Below are 23214 nucleotides of genomic sequence, written 5' to 3'. Positions count from 1 at the left end.
TACAACCTTAGTAAAAAAGATAAAAGATTTCTCTACCTACCTATTTTTTACTGGCATGTTAGCGGAAACACAAAGTATATATTTTTTAATGCCTTGGTGACCATCAATTTATTGACATAATATTGTAAACATATCTGAGTTAACTGCTAAAAAATCTCCAATCTAAAACCACCGTAAAGTCACTTTTCTGGAGTTGTGTTATACATACAAACTTATCTTTACTTCACACACATAGATTTGACTTCAGAGTATTTCCTGCAGTTTGAAATATGGCACGACCATCACAAAATATTATGTCCATCATAAAAAAAAAAAACCATACACATGCAAGATATAGTCAAGATAACAAGGAAGGTACAACGCTGTGTCAGATCAAACTACCATGTCCAAACACGTATAGAAAAAAATAATGGATTGTGGCAGAAGGTATGAGAGATAGGAGAGATCATTTAAAAGGAAACAAAAACTCGGACATACAGACAGATGGACAGTCATTGTATAACTGTAAAATAAACACATAAAACAATAAAATAAGCAAGGTATTTCATAAATCATATTAGGTCAGCCTTAATTTCAGAGTTACATTAAAGTAACTTTTATCTGGAAATATTTATAATTCCTGGTGATAAAGTTTGTAATTAATCTACCAATAAAACCCACTTAATGTCAGCTTCCTGACCACTTTAGATCCTAGACTGATATTCCCTAGTGTAATTCTGTAATACAAAAACACCAAATACATATCTACTTCCATTGTTACTTCTATCTAACAAATACTAAGTTGCCCATATCCTCATTCAGACAATATTAACAGTTTATTAAGACATACAACTCGTATTAAAGAAATTGCCGACTGACAATACAAAATACATTACACAAACACTCCCCAAATTAATGTCAATCACAAGTCCAACAAAAATCCAAGCCTACAAAAAATATGAGAATTTAGAAAAATAAAAAAAAATAAAACAAAAAACATCACAGCTGGATAACAAATTAGGTTTGACCGTACACAAGCATGCAGTGAGAACCAAACGTGAGGATCGCTGTAGGAGTAAAAAAATCACGGGTCCTGTGGACCAGGGAACTAAGAAAAAAAAACGCCAGTATACATCTCGTTAGGGCAATAGATACCTTGTGCCCATGGCCTTCCTCAGGCTATAGGTGTGGGAGTGGTACTTTCTACAAAACCAGAAGGTGACATTTCATACACAACTTCACAAGTTCATTAAAAAATTATACACTTCCAAAGTTCATTAAAAAATTATACACTTCCAAAGTTCATTAAAAAATTATACACTTCCAAACTAACTTTTGAGGAAAACAAAAATGACAAGAAAGCAATTCAATTTCATACTTTCATGTTAGTTATAAAAAAACTTTCTATACAAAATAAAAATAAAATGAGCATATTAAAAAAGATATGAGGACACCATATGTATCTACATCTGAATATTAAGGCCCAAAAACTGGTTTAAAGGAATTTGTTAGTTGTCAATAGAGTATCACATAGAAAAGAATAAAAGTCCTCTCATAAACTTTTAACAACAAATTTGTTACAAGACACAGTATAATGACAAATAGAAATGAAAAATGGTCAAATTTTGCTTTCCCAATAAAATATTAAGATTATTTTTTCTCATTCACATAAAATCTCCATTCACATTTCTTCCATTGATAATACAAGAAAGAAAGTTTTTCTCGGACAGACAGGATACACAAAGGTAGGAGATTAGATAGCTGATCCTTCTTACATAACAATGCAAGGAACAACATTAGTTCAACAAACTGTGACAGTGTTGAAGGACAAGGTGGGAAGGGTAAAGCGGTAGAAAGTTCAAGAGGTCGAAGTGCAAATCTGGACTGCAACTGCTTATGAACTCAAGCAATGTACCATACAGCATTCAATGGTAGTCCAGGTCTAAGTTCAATGTACACTTACATACACGGAATAAAACACATTGGATCAAATTTCATCTTGGTGTTTAGTCTTACCTTTTGGCACTAGTGGAGGAGCCTGGCGCATGGCGTGTGTTCCGTTTGACTGATGATGTTGAGTTGCTATGGTTGTTGCTAACAGTGCTGACCTTTGAGGCCTTTAAAGGAGACATTGCAGTGCCTGAATGAGCACTCTTTGACCCTATGGGGCGGAACGGCTGTGTTGTTGATCGTTTGTGGCCCTTTACGTCGTCATGCCTATATCAAGAGGAAGTGTAGTGTAACTCCTAGCAGTGAAGACTACATGACAAGGTCACACCAACACTTATACACTAGCAAAAAAACAACACAAATCGAGCTGGGAATCAAGCTAATCATGTGGCGATATCATAAACTTGTACTAGGCCTTGTGAACTATATATATATAATATCATAAACTTGTACTAGGCCTTGTGATATATATAATATCATAAACTTGTACTAGGCCTTGTGATATATATAATATCATAAACTTGTACTAGGCCTTGTGATATATATATAATATCATAAACTTGTACTAGGCCTTGTGATATATATAATATCATAAACTTGTACTAGGCCTTGTGATATATATATAATATGATAAACTTATACTAGGCCTTGTGAACTATATATATATAATTGATACCAAGGGCTAAGTTTAGTACTTGTTACACACTTTGTGTGTCTTGAGTGAATAAAAAATCTTGAAATCTTGAAATCTTGGTAATATATTAATCTATAAATAGATACCAAGGGCTAAATTTAGTACTTGTATTGCTATATACTAGTCTATAAATAGATACCATTGGCTAAGTTTAGTACTTGTATTGGTAATATACTAGTCTATAAATAGATACCATGGGCTAAGTTTAGTACTTGTATTGGTAATATACTAATCTATAAATAGATACCAAGGGCTAAATTTAGTACTTGTATTGGTAATATACTAGTCTATAAATAGATACCAAGGGCTAAGTTTAGTACTTGTATTGGTAATATACTATCTTATAAATTGAATAAAAGTAGCTTTAAATGATCAGTTCATGCCAAAGACAAGAAACGTGTGCAACACCCCTTTTTTTAATTGTTGGAGATGATTTACTTTGTAGCAGTCAATTAAAACAAAACAAGCCCTTGGTGGTGTCCCTGGAGTAGGTTGGGATTATGTCAGACTTATATTTACCCTGCTGCGCCGGTAGTAGCAGAGCGAGCGTGTTTGGACCGCAGAAGCTTCATCTGGTTTAGTTTATCTCCTTGTGTCTCAATCAGACTCCCTCTGGTAACGGGACCAGAATACTGAAATGTTCCACACACCAAACATTTTAAAATGTTAATAATGAGCAGATCAATGATTTGCCAATATTGATCTGAGTAAATTATATGGGAAAAGCTTTGAAAATTGTACTATTGTATTTTCAAACAAGTCATAAAATGATATCTAATTATCTTTAAAAAAATATCAATTTTATGAACATTTTCTATTTAAAGATGAATATTGCATTTAATTCCGAGTATAAACAATTACTTAAATTACATAAACATCACAAACAAGTTTTGACTTTAGAATAACATACAAGATGAGATTCTGCCTCAAACGCATATTTCTCATTTTCCAAGGCATCCTGAATCCTCATGTCATCAACACCAGAAAGTATTTTGGACACACTGTGATGTCTGTCTCGCTTCCGATCATTTTCCTTCATCTTTGCTCTAAATAGATCTCCCTGCATCCACAACCAAGCCTGTTTTCTGCCAACACAAAATTAACTCCTTAGCTATCAGCTAATCACTTGTGTCATCTGCTTTACGTTGACATTCAATGAAGCAATAAAACACAACATGTACCAATTCTTAAAGAATTTATAATGGAATAGTTTATGTTGACCCCACATACTGAAGTAGATCAGTATTGTAGAATAAAATACAGTGATTCAAACATGTTTACTCTGCATTCATCTTTAAAATAGCACTTACTAAAAACATGTTCTACCATCAAATGAAGACATAAAACAATCCAATCTTGTTACAATTAATTACATACTCTTCTAAGAAGTTCTGTTGGGGCCCAATGACGGAGCCCGGCCGTGATATCCTGCACCATGCTATAGACTCTGCTGCTGTGAACTTGTAGTGTTTCATCATATAACAAGCAATCAGAGTACCCGTACGACCAAGACCCGCTGTAACACAAGTAGAAAACATTTATTTCAAATATTTCATTTTTTAAGCTGAAGATAACACTCCACAGCTTACAGTTCAGGGAGGGGGGAATAAAAGATTACAGTTGATGGTATGGCTTATCTCCCTTTATTGTTAAACCATTCATGTCTGTATAATGAGTCAAATTCAAAAAAGAAAGGGTCTAAATTCATAATTAGTTACAAAACAAACAATACTGAAGCAACAAAACTATGGGACCAACCGCTGTGACCAAACCAGGGGTTCAAATCTCACAGATGTTAGTTTGAGATGATATAGGTGTCAGAGCTGTACCTTTACAATGCACTGCAATGCCTCCATCTGCATTTTCACTAAGTTCTAAGAACTGACGCATTATACTATCACTTGGTGTGCTGCCATCTATAAAGAACAGGTCGTAGTGGTCAAAGCCAGCATCAGTGAACCTTCTGGCATCGTAAATTTTCTTGTTTAGCCGCACTATCGTTGTGACATTGTGTTTTCTGAAGTAAGGAAAGTATGCTTCTGGTGCATGGAGAGGGTAGCCTGAAGTAAGAGAGAAAAAGAATATCAAAACATTAATCAACATCCCAAGGAAAGACAACATTTTAAATAAATTACATAGAAAGTCTATCATTAAAATAACATTTTTAGCACAATTTTCAATTAAACAACATGAAATATTTGAATGAATTGATTTTTGGTACTTTTTCATTAATTAAAATCAACCTTTGGTAGATATCTTACATGCTGTACAATTCATTGAAAAAAAAATTCAGAAACTAATAAAAATGACTTCATAAACAAGTATATACTAGATATATAGCATAAGCATATATATGGGCAAGACAAATTGTCTTTTTACAAACTAGACAATCTTTTTTATCTAAAATACATTACTATATATGTGGTCCTGTGTGACACACATGTATGTACGAGTGTTGGTACACATATACATGTACAGTGGACTCTGTCTAAACCGGAAACCTTTGGGACCACAATACAGTGGACTCTGTCTAAACCGGACACCTTTGGGACCACAGTACAGTGGACTCTGTCTAAACTGGACACCTTTGGGACCACAATACAGTGGACTCTGTCTAAACCAGACACCTTTGGGACCACAATACAGTGGACTCTGTCTAAACCGAACAATCACTGACTGTTGTTTGTTTTAAGGTGGCCTTCAACCAAGTCCGAGCAATCAACCAATCTGACACTTTCTACAAGTACAGATTCCCAATCTGAGGAATTAGCCTCAATTTCTAATTAGTCCTTAATGTCAGCGGCTGTTGGGATATCTATGTTTGTTAAAGGAAGTAATACAAAAGGTATGTCATCATCATCATCTCCGACTTCCTCATCTGGTGTACATGTAATAGTGAAGTGAGGTTCGCGAAGGGGAAGCCAGCCTTCACGAAACATTTCTGAATTACGATACATTTACAAACACATGTATAAATTGACAAAAATGCATTCTTTATTGTACGTAACATCTGTTCAGGTATTTATCCAACCGTGGCCACCTGTGGACAGTGACGGTAAATCAAATGGTCAATCGATAATTCTGCTGTGCAGCAATTACAACTGTGCTGTACTGTGTATAAAACACTCGTTGGGAGCCCCTGAAGCCACTGCTACCATGGAACATGAATGGGACAGACGCCGGTTTATACAGAGTAGATTTACTAGTATACACAAGGAATGGGGCCGGAATGTATGGCCGGATTACAGAATAGACAGAGTCCGGATTATGCAGAGTTTGTTTACTATAAATAAATAAGGAAATTTTTGGGACCAAATTATTTGGTCGGTTTTGGCAAATATCCGGATTGGACAGAGTGCACTGTATAAGAATATAGCAACATATATTTCTGATGTTTCAACCACATCAATATATACAGTACTTGTAACCAATTCAAAATATCCTGTGTTCTAGAAAAGTAACCAATTCAAAATATCCTGTGTTCTAGAAAAGTAGCCAATTCAAAATATCCTGTGTTCTAGAAAAGCTATATATGTCCATAACAATACAAACCAAAATCTCTACAAGGTACCATAAAATGATAACCCAGTTAAAATTTTCGATCAATGTATGAGAAAATACCTATATATTGTATGTTCATATATAATTAATATTAAGAACACAACAAACTATAAATTGAGATCTGAAACACTGTGGTTGTACTTGTGAGTAATCATGATATTGTGATTAGAAAATATCAACAATATACCCAAAGCTGCTTATCTACATGTCCTTCTGTACATACAGAAAAAACGATTCTAAACAATGTCCCTGTGTTAACCCTTTAAGCCCTGATGATGCATTAATGCATCACCGGGCCGGGGCCGAATGATGCATTAATGCATCACCGTGCCGGGGCCGAATGATGCATTAATGCATCACGGAAGTAGATTTTTTTCTGCATTTTTTTGAAGTGATGATACAGCGATTTAAATAATCATGACTGATTCTTACTTGAATGAGATAATGTTTGGCAATAAATAATGAAATTAACAATACGTAACACAACTTTAGATGTCTAAATTTACGTATAACGTCCAACTTGTTTTAAACTTCTGCTCTCGAGAACTTCCGGTCGGACGGGAGCGAGTAAACAACTGATTCCCGAAAAAATATATAACGAATCTAGTTTTTTGTCCTGTGTAATAAAGCTGGGAATGTTCAGGACAGTTTGCAATATGTATTTAAATTGACGTTTTGTACAAATGGTTCACATATTCGTGAATTAAAAACACAGAAACAACGATACGTTTGATTAATTGAATGAACCACTGGTGCATCACGTCAGCGGCGCGGCAGTGTCTGCCAACTCGCTAGCTTTTATGATCAAATCTCCACCATCTATCAAAGACATCGTTCCAAAACTACTTGCATGGTTTTATATGTATGTTTCATTGTATTTCTGTTGATACTTTATCGGGAAAACGAGCTAATAATTCGGATTTTTAACACAAACAGAAGACCGAGTATTCTAATTTTAGTAACACAGATCATGATCACATGACCATATCTTATCCAAGATGGCTCTATAAACACACACATGTGAGTACGTCGATTGATACGAATTCACGATTTGGTTTATATTTAATTGCGTGTTTTTTTAAAAGATTTTGAACTTGTAATTCATATCGTTTTTTACATTCTCGTTACAATCATGGAAACGTATTATATCTACCAATAAAGTAGCGATCTTTGTTGTCATGTAGTTATTTTGCGTGCTGTCAAAATCTGAAAATTTCTACGGCTTCGATTATTTTGAGAGAAGGCTACGACATATTTTTACATCAAGGGGAAACACAAGGTCCTTGACTTAAGACAAGGAGTCAGTGGATTATCTGGCATTGTTTTTAGATCAGGTATTAATTGATACACTGATAGAGGAGATCGGAATTATATGCTCAACACTGCAAATTCGAAATTGACACAAGTGACAAATCCGGAATAAAACAAAATTGCAAGCAACTTAGGAAGGGCCGCATTGAAAGGCTGTTAGTGTTGTTAAATGAAAGCTTTCCTGTGTCTTTGTATGGCATTGAGTGTGGTCATGAACCAGGCTGTCAGTAAAACTTTATGGTAATGAATTGACTACTTCATCAGATACAATATTATCAGCTGATTATGGTATTTTTTCTCCTACATGTACTTGAATTTTTTTAATACCCATTTTTTATTACATTCATACTGAGTTGTACTCATTGTGAATACAGGAATCTCAAACTTCATACAACATCCATAAAGGTGCATATGTAATGCTGTCCCAATCACAATTATAGTGCAAAGATACAATTTATTAACACTCAAAATGTATCCACTCATAACAAATAAATCCCTATATTATAATGACATTTTCTGGTGTGTTCATAATAAATTAACTGGAGGAAGATGCCATAATGCAGAATGAACTCTAGCCAGTGTTGTGAAGAAATGTTTACAGGGGACTGGTATTCAGGGTCAAGGCTGGGGACATGTATACCAGGATGACTCTTATATTTAACATCACTTTGAATGAGAACACCTATGACTGTTGTACAGTAATTATATATATAAGGTCTATAGTAATTAAGGTCCAACTGCCATGATCTACCAAGGGATATCATGCAGAAAAGGCCAGATGATATTGTACAAAAAAGGCCCACTGGTATCTGTTGTATGGAAAGACAAAAAAAATGTGTCACTGCACTCTCTACTTTTCATATCGAACCTGCCACAGAGGTATAAACAGACTCACAGATTATTAAACAAGAAGATGACAAGTTTGCCAGGGAAATATATCTTGCCCAGAACTAATAACAGACTACATTTCCCATATTGGTGGTGTAAACAAGGCAGATCAAAACCTGCAGTATTTAATTAATCATAAAAGCTGAACTCTTATCAGGTGTTCCTTCAATGTACCAACAACTTTCCTGGACAGGGCAAGCAATAGTTGTCATTCCTGCAGTTTACATAAAGCATCATATGGGGACTGGTTGATAAATTCACCTCAAGAAAGGATTGTCTGACCCTACCTGGGACAAGTTTGCATCTCGGTCATGGTATCATGTTTGTTACATGTGTTGCACAAAGAGACAGCAGGATAAATCAGTCAATCTTTTTGCTGAACATTTCATTTTTCTGGCAGTATTAATTTGCTTGAACTACTAAGTTGCAAGCAATGAATATCATTTACAGTGTACCTCATTATGAAAATTAAAAAATAATGAAAACAAGAAAAACAAATTAAAAGAAAGGAAGAAAAATTGAAGAAAAAAAAACAAAAGAAAAAAAGCCTTACGAAAATGCGTTTTTGTAATATTGCATCAAAATATAAAAAAAAGATTCATGTATTTGAAAACACAACTTGTTAAAAAAAAATGGAAAAAACCCAAAAATAAACAAAGAAAAAGGCTGCCCTTTCATGCTTGCAAGTGACTACCCACCCTTGATGCACGCGTTTAACACTTAATTCACTGTGTTGTTCATTGTATTGTTTTCATTTTCTTTTCCCCTCGTTTATATTAAATGTTAGAAGAGCTCATTCAAACTGTATTTTGCTTCCTAAGTTTTCGTGGCGGTGAGAGTTATCCTTCTTGATGTTGGAACCGCGTCGTCAAAATGGCGACTAACAACCAAAATCGAGAATTTGCTGTTGGTACTGCATGCTACCGCTGACTGTACAGAGCGGTTTCCAAAAACAATATCCAATAGTTAGATTTGTAAATCTCGTTTTTAAAAGTATAATATGATACTTGTTTCCATGACGAATGTACGTTTTGATCGCGCTGCAAAACGAAAGTACACATTCCCAAATTTGGAATCGTGTTCTCCGCTAGAATTATACGCAAGGTAGGCAAGTCACAAGCCAATTTGTTGTTTTCGACTGTATTTTTCAAGCGTATTAAATCTATAAGATATTCTCGATAATCCTGTTTACTTATGTGCGTCTGTATCATCAATTCTGCAATGCATTTCTCTCAAAAACGTGCCTTTAAAAATAAATGTCAAATTGAACGTCAATAATCGTAAATTAATTCAGGCCAGGAAAAGCCACGTGCATATTTTCTTAGGGCCACAATACCCATCATGCAATTTATTCAGTGACGAAAGTGTTAACTAATTTCAGGAGGTCCCATATATATATCAAATGTAATATTTATATACATTTTTTTTCGTAATGCATAATTTATTATTTGCCTCAATTGGGAAAAGGCAAACTGACAAAACTGACAACTAACACTGACAAAAAAACTTTTACACTGAATGTAATTATATACGAAGACACATTAAAATTGAGGTCCTGTGAGTGCCAGTGCAGTATTTTCACCGCTTCAGGGATCACTTTGGACAACATTTACAGATTTATACCCATATTTCTGCTGAAAATCTTATTCTCAGAATGTGCTATATTATATAGGAAAATTCCATCCACACTATCTAAAACCCTGAGATTCTCCCCTGACATTAATGACTTAGAATATCCCTGCACAGTAGGTATGGTACAGGACCGGATACATATATACATGTACCGGTACAGTAGGTATGGTACGTATATACAGGACCGGATACATATATACATGTACCTGCACAGTAGGTATGGTACAGGACCGGATACATATATACATGTACCGACACAGTAGGTATGGTACAGGACCGGATACATATATACATGTACCGGTAGTAGGTATGGTACAGGACCGGATACATATATACATGTACCGGTAGTAGGTATGGTACAGGACCGGATACATATATACATGTACCGACACAGTAGGTATGGTACAGGACCAGATACATATATACATGTACCGGTAGAGTGGATGTTGTCACTACTGAAGCCAGCTATCCTAAGACATGCTGTATAAACAAAGGAGACTCCTCTAGAATAATGACAAAGACTCCTCTAAAATAATGACAAAGATTTGTAATGATCATGATTTGGTATGAGCCATGCATTATGTACAAGTAATATACTAACAGTCCAGAAAACTAAAGTGTTCATACTAAGATATCTACATTAAGAAATAGATATTATCTAAACAAAATTTTTTTTAAAAGAGAGAGAGAGAGAGAGAAAAAGATGCCCAGAGGGCCTGCATCGCTCACCGGAATGTCATCGTTAAGTAACATTACATTTATTTTTCTGTTCCACTTCCCCTAAGGATGTTTCTGACCAAATTTAGTTCAAATCCATCGATAACTTTATGACTAGTGGCGATTTAAAGAATTTACCTCTATTTTCCCTATTGGGCCATGCCCTTTTGGCCTCTTGGGAGTCAAAATTGTCATTATTGCAAACTCTGTTCCCCTTCCCCCAAGGATCTTTCTGACCAAATTTGTTTAAAATCCATTCAGTATTTTATGTCTAGTAGTGAATTAAAGCAAATGTTGAAGGACAATGGCATAAACTCACCAGCCCTTCGGACCAGATGAGCTAAAAATGTTATTCAATTTGCATTTATTTTTTTGACTTAGAGAGGTGTTTCTACATGCATCTTTACTATAATCTTGACATTTTGGAATTTCTGGGGATTATTTCAATATAACTTATCCTATGCCATGTTTTTAATAGAAAAATCACTTCTCCCTTAACCTGATAGTTAAGCTATAGAAATGTTGGATAGTTTTATGAAGTTTAGGAATGACTGATGTTTTGATTTTCTTTAATGAGGGAAAATCGCTAACTATAATGACTATGTAGATGGTGTTTTAAAGGCACAGCAAAAGAAGCTGTTAGCAGACAGAAACAGGCAAAGTCACAGCTTGTGACTAACTGGGCTAATTCCGGACAACTAGTACTAGTGTAGCACTCAGCGGGCACGCTGAAGATGACGTCATACCATTCTCTATCTGGCTCTTGGAGTGGGGACCACTAAAGGCCAACATTTTATGGGGAATAAGCCAATTGAGATCCCCGTTTTCCACCCGCTAGAGAGGAAGAAAAAATCAAAATCATTCTCATCAGAATATAATCCAATCCCTTGCAAACATACATAGTGCTGTCAATGTTTTTGTGTACCAAACAGAAAGCAAGAAAAATCTCTAGACCTCCAAAGTAATGGGATCATTTTCATTAACATTTTTATAGATTTTGTACATCATGTTTAACCTATATATATATATGTAGCTAACCAAAAGAGTTTTGTGGCGACGAAAGATAAATTCTTATTTTCTGAATGTTCACTGTTAATATTAACATTGACCTTTGTGAAGTTTCCTGTCCACAGCTCATTGTCAGACCTAAATCACTGTTCTGGTCTTAGATTAGCTTTGTTGTCCAGGCCAGAAACACAAAGATAGGAATAACAATGTAATGTGGACACAAACAACTTGACCGGCATGACGCCCACAACTGTGAAATAAGGTATTAGTACTACATGTTTGGCAGTGCTGAAGGGGCCTACCATTTTCAATCTTGGTTTTGGTATGAGGCCCACAAAAGGCCAAGAATTTGTTTGGCACAATCCAGTTGAAGTCTCCATTTTCTACTTTCTGGAATAAAGAATCATCATCACTCTTATAAGACTTTTGTGCCTAAAATGAACAAACAATTAATTCAATTTCTAAAATTGAAATTTAAGGCAGTAATCTGGGTTAAACTGGTATACTAAATAAATCTAAAGCCAATCAGGATATATGGACGACATATCATCTAATTAACACGGATATATAGATGACATATCATCAAATTAACACGGATAATAGACGACATATCATCTAATTAACACGGATATATAGACGACATATCATCTAATTAACACGGATATATAGACGACATATCATCTAATTAACACGGATATATAGATGACATATCATCTAATTAACATAGATATATAGACGACATATCATCTAATTAACACGGATATATAGACGACATATCATCTAATTAACACGGATATATAGAATTATAGAATAATTTATTAACACATCAAAACTATTCTGGCACTGTTACATTCTACATGTATATCAATTTTTTTTATCATACATAACATTTTAATGTTCCGATAGTTTGTACTTTCTTTTGCACAACATTTGAAACAACAATTTTGTGAGACAATGACCTACACAAAAATGTTCTATGTTTTGATGAAATAGTTCTCCATGTATTGATAAAATAGTTCTCCATGAATCGATAAAATAGTTCTCCATGAATCGATAAAATGGTTCTCCATTTATCGATAAAATAGTTCTCCATGAATCGATAAAATGGTTCTTCATGTATTGATAAAATAGTTCCACTCATATGTACAACATTGATTTCACATACACATACATACAATTCTTAAAGCCTCTCTTTGTTTTAGCAACATATAAACTATGACAAAATGACAAAATTACAAAACTATTTTGAATGATAGAAAATATACCCTAATGATGATGCAATATGAAAATCAATACTTTAGTTCTTTATAATTGCAATTAAAACTGGGAAACTACGTATACCCTTTGATGTGATGCTTCACTCTCTATATGTAGACGAGCCATGGAATTATGTCATACATTCATGTGAAAACTGCTTATTTTGAAGAATGGCAGACTGGAGATCATACCCACACATGAGTAGCCTAAAGTCGATCAGATATATATATATATATTGGTTGCTGCCACGAAGGCAAAAAAAAAGGAAAAACGCAACATCATCAATGACTTACAGAGTCAACGCGAGTCTATTAGACAAAAATTAAAGGTAGGAAACATGTGAAAAGCTATCATGAATTGGCAGTGAAACTTCTTGGCATTAGATAAACAAATGCATGCTTTTCTGTTTAACATCATGGCATGTAACTTGGCACATGCAATTAAGGTTGGTTCATGTTCTATTTTTAGATGTTTATTATATATTTTACTTATAAATTGTTGATGTTACTGTCACTTAAGTTTGATGAAATGAAAATAAACCCATAAGGAATTATGAAGTTAACTTGATAAAGTTTTATATCTTTAAACAAAAACACAGAGAGGCTTTAAATGCATGTGAAATTTCCTCAATAAATGAAAACTTAATTATGCAAAGTTCTTTCAATAGTTTTACACAGCAATTGCCAACACAATCTTTACGTTATGAGAGTAAGGAGTCGTCAATCTTCTGTATAGATACAAACACTTACATTAGCAAGATAAAACATTCTATAGCCCACAAATACATGATGAATCAAAGTCCTATATGACGTCAGAAAATCAATATGTTATAGAAGAGCTTTTATTTTATATTTACATGAAAAATCTCCAGGTAGTTTTAAGAAAGGTACATAATTAATACAAGGGCCGCAAAGTTTGTAAGAATTTTCTACCTTTTAGGCTTTCTAGCATTAAGAGATAAAGGCATACGTACCTCGTAATGTTCATATTCATCCACATCAAATGTGTCAAAATTAAAGAAACCATTAGCTAATGCCTGAAATATAAAAGTATAAAACCAATGAAGACATGTTGTAAGTAGTACACTACCAGTGGTCAGTAGTACACTACCAGTGGTCAGTAGTTATCAATTGGTTATTGATTTCACTGATTAAATATAATCAAAGCTAATATATGCTTGTAGAAAATCAATTAGCCACACTATGATGGACATTGATCAGGTATATATACATAGCAAAATCAGTGACAAAACTTTCAGTAGACTTTGGCTAAAAACATCAAAACCTATGATATGTAGGAAAACCTATGATATGTAGGAAGTGTGAAATATACTGGTACAGTGTCAATATATATAGATTACATTAGAGTTAAATGACCAGAAAAGAACATTCATTCAGGAAAATCAGTTTTCTAAAATCAAAATGATAGATGAAAGATCTCTAACCAAATCCTGACAAAGAGACAGTGATCATCTATATCAGTAAGTAAGTCTGTGACAAAGAGACGCGTACAGTGATCATCGATATCAGTAAGTCTGTGACAAAGACACGGTGATCATTGATATCAGTAAGTCTGTGACAAAGAGACGGTGATCACTGATATCAGTAAGTCTGTGACAGAGAGACGGTGATCACTGATATCAGTAAGTCTGTGACAAAGAGACGGTGATCATTGATATCAGTAAGTCTGTGACAAAGACACGGTGATCACCGATATCAGTAAGTCTGTGTCAAAGAGACGGTGATCATTGATATCAGTAAGTCTGTGACAAAGAGACAGTGATCACTGATATCAGTAAGTCTGTGACAGAGAGACAGTGATCACTGATATCAGTAAGTCTGTGACAAAGAGACAGTGATCACTGATATCAGTAAGTCTGTGACAAAGAGACGGTGATCACTGATATCAGTAAGTCTGTGACAAAGAGACGGTGATCACTGATATCAGTAAGTCTGTGACAAAGACACGGTGATCACCGATATCAGTAAGTCTGTGACAAAGAGACAGTGATCACTGATATCAGTAAGTCTGTGACAGAGAGACAGTGATCACTGATATCAGTAAGTCTGTGACAAAGAGACAGTGATCACTGATATCAGTAAGTCTGTGACAAAGAGACGGTGATCACTGATATCAGTAAGTCTGTGACAAAGAGACGGTGATCACTGATATCAGTAAGTCTGTGACAAAGAGACGGTGATCATTGATACCAGTAAGTCTGTGACAAAGAGACGGTGATCACTGATATCAGTAAGTCTGTGACAAAGAGACGGTGATCACTGATATCAGTAAGTCTGTGACAAAGAGACGGTGATCACTGATATCAGTAAGTCTGTGACAAAGAGACGGTGATCACTGATATCAGTAAGTCTGTGACAAAGAGACGGTGATCATTGATATCAGTAAGTCTGTGACAAAGAAAAGAGACGGTGATCATTGATACCAGTAAGTCTGTGACAAAGAGACGGTGATCACCGATATCAGTAAGTCTGTGACAAAGAGACGGTGATCACCGATATCAGTAAGTCTGTGACAAAGAGACGGTGATCATCGATATCAGTAAGTCTGTGACAAAGAGACGGTGATCATCGATATCAGTAAGTCTGTGACAAAGAGACGGTGATCATCGATATCAGTAAGTCTGTGACAAAGAGACGGTGATCATCGATATCAGTAAGTCTGTGACAAAGAGACGGTGATCATCGATATCAGTAAGTCTGTGACAAAGAGACGGTGATCATCGATATCAGTAAGTCTGTGACAGAGAGACAGTGATCACTGATATCAGTAAGTCTGTGACAAAGAGACGGTGATCACTGATATCAGTAAGTCTGTGACAAAGAGACGGTGATCACTGATATCAGTAAGTCTGTGACAAAGAGACGGTGATCACTGATATCAGTAAGTCTGTGACAAAGACACGGTGATCACCGATATCAGTAAGTCTGTGACAAAGAGACAGTGATCACTGATATCAGTAAGTCTGTGACAGAGAGACAGTGATCACTGATATCAGTAAGTCTGTGACAAAGAGACAGTGATCACTGATATCAGTAAGTCTGTGACAAAGAGACGGTGATCACTGATATCAGTAAGTCTGTGACAAAGAGACGGTGATCACTGATATCAGTAAGTCTGTGACAAAGAGACGGTGATCATTGATACCAGTAAGTCTGTGACAAAGAGACGGTGATCACTGATATCAGTAAGTCTGTGACAAAGAGACGGTGATCACTGATATCAGTAAGTCTGTGACAAAGAGACGGTGATCACTGATATCAGTAAGTCTGTGACAAAGAGACGGTGATCACTGATATCAGTAAGTCTGTGACAAAGAGACGGTGATCATTGATATCAGTAAGTCTGTGACAAAGAGACGGTGATCATTGATACCAGTAAGTCTGTGACAAAGAGACGGTGATCACCGATATCAGTAAGTCTGTGACAAAGAGACGGTGATCACCGATATCAGTAAGTCTGTGACAAAGAGACGGTGATCATCGATATCAGTAAGTCTGTGACAAAGAGACGGTGATCATCGATATCAGTAAGTCTGTGACAAAGAGACGGTGATCATCGATATCAGTAAGTCTGTGACAAAGAGACGGTGATCATCGATATCAGTAAGTCTGTGACAAAGAGACGGTGATCATCGATATCAGTAAGTCTGTGACAAAGAGACGGTGATCATCGATATCAGTAAGTCTGTGACAAAGAGACGGTGATCATCGATATCAGTAAGTCTGTGACAAAGAGACGGTGATTATTGATATCAGTAAGTCTGTGACAAAGAGACGGTGATCACTGATATCAGTAAGTCTGTGACAAAGAGACGGTGATCATTGATATCAGTAAGTCTGTGACAAAGAGACGGTGATCACTGATATCAGTAAGTCTGTGACAAAGAGACGGTGATCATCGATATCAGTAAGTCTGTGACAAAGAGACGGTGATCAATGATATCAGTAAGTCTGTGACAAAGAGACGGTGATCATCGATATCAGTAAGTCTGTGACAAAGAGACAGTGATCATCGATATCAGTAAGTCTGTGACAAAGAGACGGTGATCACTGATATCAGTAAGTCTGTGACAAAGAGACGGTGATCACTGATATCAGTAAGTCTGTGACAAAGAGACAGTGATCATTGATATCAGTAAGTCTGTGACAAAGAGACAGTGATCATTGATATCAGTAAGTCTGTGACAAAGAGACGGTGATCATTGATATCAGTAAGTCTGTGACAAAGAGACGGTGATCATCAATATCAGTAAGTCTGTGACATAGAGACGGTGATCACCGATATCAGTAAGTCTGTGACAAAGAGACGGTGATCACCGATATCAGTAAGTCTGTGACAAAGAGACAGTGATCACCGTATCAGTAAGTCTGTGACAAAGAGACGGTGATCACCGATATCAGTAAGTCTGTGACAAAGAGACAGTGATCACCGTATCAGTAAGTCTGTGACAAAGAGACGGTGATCACCGATATCAGTAAGTCTGTGACAAAGAGACAGTGATCACCGTATCAGTAAGTCTGTGACAAAGAGACGGTGATCACTGATATCAGTAAGTCTGTGACAAAGAGACAGTGATCACCGATATCAGTAAGTCTGTGACAAAGAGACGGTGATCACTGATATCAGTAAGTCTGTGACAAAGAGACAGTGATCACCGTATCAGTAAGTCTGTGACAAAGAGACGGTGATCACTGATATCAGTAAGTCTGTGACAAAGAGACAGTGATCACCGATATCAGTAAGTCTGTGACAAAGAGACGGTGATCACCGATATCAGTAAGTCTGTGACAAAGAGACAGTGATCACCGTATCAGTAAGTCTGTGACAAAGAGACGGTGATCACTGATATCAGTAAGTCTGTGACAAAGAGACGGTGATCACCGATATCAGTAAGTCTATGACAAAGAGACAGTGATCACCGTATCAGTAAGTCTGTGACATAGAGACGGTGATCACTGATATCAGTAAGTCTGTGACAAAGAGACGGTGATCACCGATATCAGTAAGTCTGTGACAAAGAGACGGTGATCACTGATATCAGTAAGTCTGTGACAAAGAGACGGTGATCACTGATATCAGTAAGTCTGTGACAAAGAGACGATGATCATTGATATCAGTAAGTCTGTGACAAAGAGACGGTGATCACTTGATATCAGTAAGTCTGTGACAAAGAGACGGTGATCACTGATATCAGTAAGTCTGTGACAAAGAGGCGGTGATCATTGATATCAGTAAGTCTGTGACAAAGAGACAGTGATCACTGATATCAGTAAGTCTGTGACAAAGAGACGGTGATCACTGATATCAGTAAGTCTGTGACAAAGAGGCGGTGATCATTGATATCAGTAAGTCTGTGACAAAGAGACAGTGATCACTGATATCAGTAAGTCTGTGACAGAGAGACAGTGATCACTGATATCAGTAAGTCTGTGACAAAGAGACGGTGATCATTGATATCAGTAAGTCTGTGACAAAGAGACGGTGATCACCGATATCAGTAAGTCTGTGACGGGACGGTGATCATCAATATCAGTAAGTCTGTGACAAAGAGACGGTGATCACCGATATCAGTAAGTCTGTGACAGAGAGACGGTGATCACTGATATCAGTAGGTCTGTGACAAAGAGACGGTGATCACTGATATCAGTAAGTCTGTGACAAAGAGACGGTGATCACTGATATCAGTAAGTCTGTGACAAAGAGACGGTGATCACTGATATCAGTAAGTCTGTGACAAAGAGACAGTGATCACCGATATCAGTAAGTCTGTGACAAAGAGACGGTGATCACCGATATCAGTAAGTCTGTGACAAAGAGACAGTGATCACCGTATCAGTAAGTCTGTGACAAAGAGACGGTGATCACTGATATCAGTAAGTCTGTGACAAAGAGACGGTGATCACCGATATCAGTAAGTCTGTGACAAAGAGACAGTGATCACCGTATCAGTAAGTCTGTGACATAGAGACGGTGATCACTGATATCAGTAAGTCTGTGACAAAGAGACGGTGATCACCGATATCAGTAAGTCTGTGACAAAGAGACGGTGATCACTGATATCAGTAAGTCTGTGACAAAGAGACGGTGATCACTGATATCAGTAAGTCTGTGACAAAGAGACGATGATCATTGATATCAGTAAGTCTGTGACAAAGAGACGGTGATCATTGATATCAGTAAGTCTGTGACAAAGAGACAGTGATCATCGATATCAGTAAGTCTGTGACAAAGAGACAGTGATCATTGATATCAGTAAGTCTGTGACAAAGAGACGGTGATCACTGATATCAGTAAGTCTGTGACAAAGAGACGGTGATCACTGATATCAGTAAGTCTGTGACAAAGAGGCGGTGATCATTGATATCAGTAAGTCTGTGACAAAGAGACAGTGATCACTGATATCAGTAAGTCTGTGACAGAGAGACAGTGATCACTGATATCAGTAAGTCTGTGACAAAGAGACGGTGATCATTGATATCAGTAAGTCTGTGACAAAGAGACGGTGATCACCGATATCAGTAAGTCTGTGACGGGACGGTGATCATCAATATCAGTAAGTCTGTGACAAAGAGACGGTGATCACCGATATCAGTAAGTCTGTGACAGAGAGACGGTGATCACTGATATCAGTAAGTCTGTGACAAAGAGACGGTGATCACTGATATCAGTAAGTCTGTGACAAAGAGGCGGTGATCATTGATATCAGTAAGTCTGTGACAAAGAGACAGTGATCACTGATATCAGTAAGTCTGTGACAGAGAGACAGTGATCACTGATATCAGTAAGTCTGTGACAAAGAGACGGTGATCATTGATATCAGTAAGTCTGTGACAAAGAGACGGTGATCACCGATATCAGTAAGTCTGTGACGGGACGGTGATCATCAATATCAGTAAGTCTGTGACAAAGAGACGGTGATCACCGATATCAGTAAGTCTGTGACAGAGAGACGGTGATCACTGATATCAGTAGGTCTGTGACAAAGAGACGGTGATCACTGATATCAGTAAGTCTGTGACAAAGAGACGGTGATCACTGATATCAGTAAGTCTGTGACAAAGAGACGGTGATCACTGATATCAGTAAGTCTGTGACAAAGAGACGGTGATCATTGATATCAGTAAGTCTGTGACAAAGAGGCGGTGATCATTGATATCAGTAAGTCTGTGACAGAGAGACAGTGATCACCGATATCAGTAAGTCTGTGACAAAGAGACGGTGATCACTGATATCAGTAAGTCTGTGACAAAGAGACGGTGATCACTGATGTCAGTAAGTCTGTGACAAAGAGACGGTGATCATCTATATCAGTAAGTCTGTGACAAAGAGACAGTGATCACTGATATCAGTAAGTCTGTGACAAAGAGACGGTGATCATTGATATCAGTAAGTCTGTGACAAAGAGACAGTGATCACCGTATCAGTAAGTCTGTGCCAGAGAGACAGTGATCACTGATATCAGTAAGTCTGTGACAAAGAGACGGTGATCACTGATATCAGTAAGTCTGTGACAAAGAGACGGTGATCATTGATATCAGTAAGTCTGTGACAAAGAGACGGTGATCATTGATATCAGTAAGTCTGTGACAAAGAGACGGTGATCACTGATATCAATAAGTCTGTGACAAAGAGACGGTGATCACTGATATCAGTAAGTCTGTGACAAAGAGACGGTGATCACTGATACCAGTAAGTCTGTGACAAAGAGACGGTGATCACCGATATCAGTAAGTCTGTGACAAAGAGACAGTGATCATCGATATCAGTAAGTCTGTGACAAAGAGACGATGATCACCGATATCAGTAAGTCTGTGACAAAGAGACGGTGATCACTGATATCAGTAAGTCTGTGACAAAGAGACGGTGATCATTGATATCAGAAAGTCAAGGAATAATATTGTCATCTAAAATAATTAATGTTCATGTCCTATAGGAAAGTATCACACTGATTTCCATACAAAAAGGCATTCAGAAAAAATAACATTTGGCAAATTTTCAAAAATACAAAATTGACATTTCTGATCAGTTGAAAAGATTCTGTAGCTCACAAATCTTTTATTCATCTGTACACAAGTCCAATAAACGTTGCCAGACTTTTTATCAGCTCTGTGACTATCAATATTGGTGTAGGACAAACAGTGAGTGGACTTACCTTACTAATACCATGTAAACAATCCAGTAACGTTAGGTTGTATGTACATGCTCCAAAGGAGGCGTCCCTACAATACAAAACTTCTGTATGTAACTATTTGAACTGATCAAATAAATCTATATCACTTTTTTTCTTCTGAAAATAGCTGCTGGTGTGTTAAGAGTTTAAGTCAGTTTTCTTTATAAATTGTGTTCTAAGATAAAAAAAAAAAAAAAATGATGCATATCAAACTATGAGCAATAATATATATAATTCAAGAGGCCCAAGGGTCTTAACAGTCATCTAGCTTTCGATTGCTTGCAATTGAACTTAAAATGAAAAATATACTAAAAGTGCAAAAATTTCAAAAGACATAAAGGAATACTTCGTTGTAGAATTTATAATATTATTATTGAAGCTAGTTCTATATAGTTTACCTGCTCCTAAGTGGGGCTGGGGGAGGTAGGCGAACATGATGCCCCAGGGTAATGAATTTCACAATCTTCATAAATACCTCAAGACTTTTTCATTTCTGAATAGTACTTAGATTATGACATATCTGGGTTTGATCAGAAGATTGTTGAAATTCAGTGACTTTGACCACTTCAGAGCCATGTCGACCCTAAAGATGTGTCAATATATCCACAATATATCACACTGCCGTGCATCACATACTGAGGATTCTAACCAAGTCTGAATTATTTCCAATACAAATTAAACAAATATGATTTCCCTAATATGTAAACTATAGTTAAGTTTACTCCCTCCTACGGGGGAATGTGAGACTTCTGGGTTATCAATTTGAATCCTACATTTTGGTAAAGGACCTAACTATAAGACTTTTCTATCTATGAAGAGTTTTTGATTCTGCCATATCTAGCTCTTGAGAAGACATGACCCCTTTTGAACCCACCCCTTGGGGCCCAGGGGGCAGGGACCAAATATTTCAAAATTTCTGTTCATCTAATGCCATGGAATCTTCCTGCAAAATTTCATCAAAATCAGTTAAGGGGTTTTGAAGAATATGTCAAAAATGTTGAAAGCTTTATTCAAATTTCAATATATATATGACAATATGACACACAAGTTAGAGAATTTGTAAATGATCAAGCTTCCAGGTAGATAGATTTCTATTACTATAATCTAGTAATTTCACTCGGAGTTTAGTTGTGATCTGTCTACAAGATAAGATGTGATATTATGGTGTGTATGTATACATATGGCCTATCAGCATTCTTTAATACGTCACTACCTGAATGGTATCGGGGTTTCTGGCACCATGACAAATAATGTCAGTAATAGAAATCTGAAGCCAACAATAATCCTACATTTCAATAACTCCAATGATCTAGTCTTTATGTATTATGAAACAGAGCATAATCTTACAGTATTGTAAGTCGACCGACAGATTATACAACTGTGAAACAGACTATAGACCGAACTTCACTGGGACCTTTAAAGCCTTCAGTATTGTCCAACACACAAATAACATTATTCTTATCGTCATAAATCTCATTGTATTAGCATATATGCTGATTACAAGGAATAATAGTTACTGGCTGTAAGTATACATGTACAGAGAATTAGGTAAAGCCATGAATTATAGATCCAGATCTGCCTGGTTCTAGACATTCGGTGATTTTCTAAATCCTAGCACAGGATTTTGGAACAGGATATAAGAAATCAGACAACTTAATCTGCAATTGTCAAGTTACTATTTTCATATCTGAGTCATGTCGGTGAACTTACCTGAAAGGTAGAAATGGTGGGTTAGAGCCCGCTACTAAAGGCCTGTACGCTTCCTCTGGCGTTTTCTTGAGATAGATTATCTGTAGTATATAGAACGATAAAGTTATTATTAAATCTGTACAGCATGAACACTACACAGGAGAAAGTTAAACACAACTGATTTAGATTTTATAATATCAACTTTCATTTCATCAACCATTAAGCTTTACACAACACATATATAATACTTAACATAGATACACAACAAAGAGTGTTTTTCTTTTATCTTTAGTACAGTATATGTGTAATCTATATTAAAATCTTTAGTACAGTAAAT

At 36.3% G+C, this 23214-nt stretch overlaps 1 protein-coding gene across 9 annotated transcripts in view; it reads right to left on the bottom strand.

Annotated features, from left to right (window-relative positions):
- The window catches only part of LOC117324901 (dual specificity protein phosphatase CDC14AB-like), a 52692-nt gene that overhangs the window by 14939 nt on the left and 14539 nt on the right, over positions 1-23214 (bottom strand). For 4 of the 9 annotated variants that reach the window (XM_033880731.1, XM_033880733.1, XM_033880738.1 and 1 more), the window contains 10 exons: positions 22899-22978; positions 21171-21237; positions 13971-14033; positions 12043-12130; positions 4453-4683; positions 4001-4139; positions 3534-3708; positions 3143-3255; positions 1996-2196; positions 1135-1182 (listed from right to left, as the gene is read on the bottom strand). In XM_033880731.1, coding sequence (XP_033736622.1) covers positions 1135-1182; positions 1996-2196; positions 3143-3255; positions 3534-3708; positions 4001-4139; positions 4453-4683; positions 12043-12130; positions 13971-14033; positions 21171-21237; positions 22899-22978 — 1205 coding nt within the window. Of the gene's footprint in view, positions 1-1134; positions 1183-1995; positions 2197-3142; positions 3256-3533; positions 3709-4000; positions 4140-4452; positions 4684-11478; positions 11567-12042; positions 12131-13970; positions 14034-21170; positions 21238-22898; positions 22979-23214 lie in introns of all 9 variants that reach the window. The other 5 variants (XM_033880734.1, XM_033880735.1, XM_033880739.1 and 2 more) reach the window with 2 other exon arrangements.

The sequence above is a fragment of the Pecten maximus genome, chromosome 4, assembly GCF_902652985.1.
Source record: "Pecten maximus chromosome 4, xPecMax1.1, whole genome shotgun sequence".
Lineage (NCBI taxonomy): Eukaryota > Metazoa > Mollusca > Bivalvia > Pectinida > Pectinidae > Pecten > Pecten maximus.
This window is presented reverse-complemented; position numbering and strand designations above follow the sequence as displayed.